General features: G+C 49.1%; 2 protein-coding genes across 2 annotated transcripts in view; one reads left to right on the plus strand and one right to left on the minus strand.

Annotated features, from left to right (window-relative positions):
* Positions 1–642, plus strand: part of gramd2ab (GRAM domain containing 2Ab) — a gene marked incomplete at both ends in the record, with an annotated part of 17,173 nt that extends 16,531 nt beyond the window's left edge. The window contains one exon of the mRNA XM_080002991.1: positions 617–642. Coding sequence (XP_079859117.1) covers positions 617–642 — 26 coding nt within the window. The remainder of the gene's footprint in view (positions 1–616) is intronic.
* A 978-nt stretch (positions 643–1,620) lies between these two features.
* Positions 1,621–2,500, minus strand: part of prr5l (proline rich 5 like) — a 6,641-nt gene continuing 5,761 nt past the window's right edge. The window contains exon 9 of the mRNA XM_080002671.1: positions 1,621–1,951. Coding sequence (XP_079858797.1) covers positions 1,695–1,951 — 257 coding nt within the window. The 3' untranslated portion in view covers positions 1,621–1,694. The remainder of the gene's footprint in view (positions 1,952–2,500) is intronic.

A 2,500-nucleotide genomic window follows, 5' to 3' on the forward strand; every position in this document is an offset into this window, starting at 1 on the left:
ACACAGTAACACACACACACACAGTAACACACACACAGTAACACACACACAGTAACACACAAAAACACACACACAGTAACACACACACACACAGTAACACACACACACACACACACACACACAGTAACACACACCCAGTAACACACACAAACACACACACAGTAACACACACACACACACACACACAGTAACACACACCCAGTAACACACACAAACACACACACAGTAACACACACACACACAGTAACACACACACACAGTAACACACACACAGTAACACACACACAGTAACACACAAAAACACACACACAGTAACACACACACACAGTAACACACACACACACACACACACACAGTAACACACACCCAGTAACACACACAAACACACACACAGTAACACACACACACACACAGTAACACACACACACACACACACACACACAGTAACACACACACAGTAACACACAAAAACACACACACAGTAACACACACACACACAGTAACACACACACACACACACACACACACACACACACACACACACACACACAGACAGTAACACACGTAGACAGACAGGCAGACAGACAGTGTGATTGACATGCCGTCTCCCCTGTAGATGTGGGGCTGTTCCCAGCTGGCTGACCAATGAGAAAGCAGGAGCCTGACGCTGCAGCCAATCAGAGACAATTGGGTGGGGCTAGATGAGATGACACACACAGCGCCCCCTGGAGGCTAGACATCTGGAACCATGTGGAAGTAACGCAGTACAACTACTGTAGTACTCCCCCTCACTGTACTTCTAGTACTTTTTGTTGTTTATTTAGATAACTGCCACAGAGGAAACACTTTAAATGTGTGTGTGTGTGTGTAAATATATTATAAAATGTCAGTTTTATAGTGAAACAGATGCAACAGAATCTGATCTCAGTGCAGCTGTAGGTACTGTGAGTACTGAATACTGTGTACTGTAGGTACTGTGAGTACTGAATATTGTGTACTGTCGGTACTGTGTGTACTGTAGGTACTGTGAGTACTAAATACTGTGTGTACTGTAGATACCGTGTGTACTGAAGGCACTGTGAGTACTGTAGGTGGTACTGTGAGTACTTAATACTGTGTGTATAACTGTTTACTGTGATATGTATTCTCACTGTAGATCAGGACGTTTTGCACAATAAAGACAATTATTACAAAGTAGCATGTCTCAAAATGTACTGTAGTACTATGGTAGTATTGTAGTACTGTATTACAGTGGTACTGTGGTAATGTGGTAATGTTTTACTGTGGGAGTACTGTGGTACTGTGTTACTGTGGTAGTATTGTAGTACTGTGGAACTGCTCCTATGGTAGAACTGTAGTACTGTGTTCCTATGGTAGTACTGTGTTATTGTGGTAGTACTGTGATAGTACTGTAGTACTATTTCTGGGCCTTTTGCTTTTGATGAGCTTCTGACAAAATGAGAAATTAATTAAATTTTATTTAATTCAGTTTTTATTACATTTCATGAAAAAAACATTTTGATCATTTTGACACAAAACAACATGTCTGTCTGTCTGTCTGTCTGTCTGTCTGTCTGTCTGTCTGTCTGGCTGGCTGGCTGGCTGGCTGGCTGGCTGGCTGGCTGGCTGGCTGGCTGGCCGGCCGGCCGGCCGGCCGTCCATCCGTCCGTCCGCTGCCTGCCGAGCAAGGCACTTCATCTGAGCTCGGCCCCCTCCACCTCCTCCTGTTTCCCAGCATGCATCCTGCTGGAGGCTGACAGCAGCTGGATGTCAGAGTGGGCGTTGGCCACCGTGTGGCGCCGCAGGGCTCCGGCTCGCTCCAGATACGCCTCGCCCTCCGTCTCCGGCAGCGGGGGCAGCGAGGCGGCGTCGGACGCGCAGTGGTGGAGGCTCACCAGGATCCGCGGGCGAGAGGCCACGCCCGCCGCCTCGTCCGGGGCCACGCCCGGAGCTGCGGGGGGGAAGGGGAGCATCACCATGGGCCTTAAAGGGTTAATCCCAGCCCAAAGTAACATTCTTTGAATTCCTGGAGGTGAATTCAGTGATGTGTTGGAAACACGGTCTAGGTGTGAAGGTACGACTGAACCGGGCAGTGAGACCGTTTCTCACTGTTATTGTGTTCCGCATTTTTCGGGCGGGGCTCAGTCAAACAAGGGCAGATTGCGCTCGGCAGCAGAACATCGCCGGCGTGTTTGCGCCGGCGCATCATCGGCTCAGTATCTTCAGTGACTGGGACGCCGAGGCCACGCAGAAGACGTGCGGCGCATGGTTCTCGTGGCGGCTCCATCACTTCTACGTCCACAGGCTGCTGGGTGGGGTCTGGAGGGAGGAGACAACCCAGCAGGAGTCTCTCCTCTGTCAAGAAGTCACAATCAATGTGAGTTTCTACAGCTGCTGAGGGACTTGACATGGGTTGTCAAGTCCCTCAGCAGCTGTAGAAACTTTATATCTGCAGATGTTTCTCTGACAAATGATCCAACTCATCCTGGCGCCACGGGAA

This window comes from Zeus faber (genome assembly GCF_960531495.2).
Source record: "Zeus faber genome assembly, chromosome: 6".
NCBI classification, from domain to species: domain Eukaryota; kingdom Metazoa; phylum Chordata; class Actinopteri; order Zeiformes; family Zeidae; genus Zeus; species Zeus faber.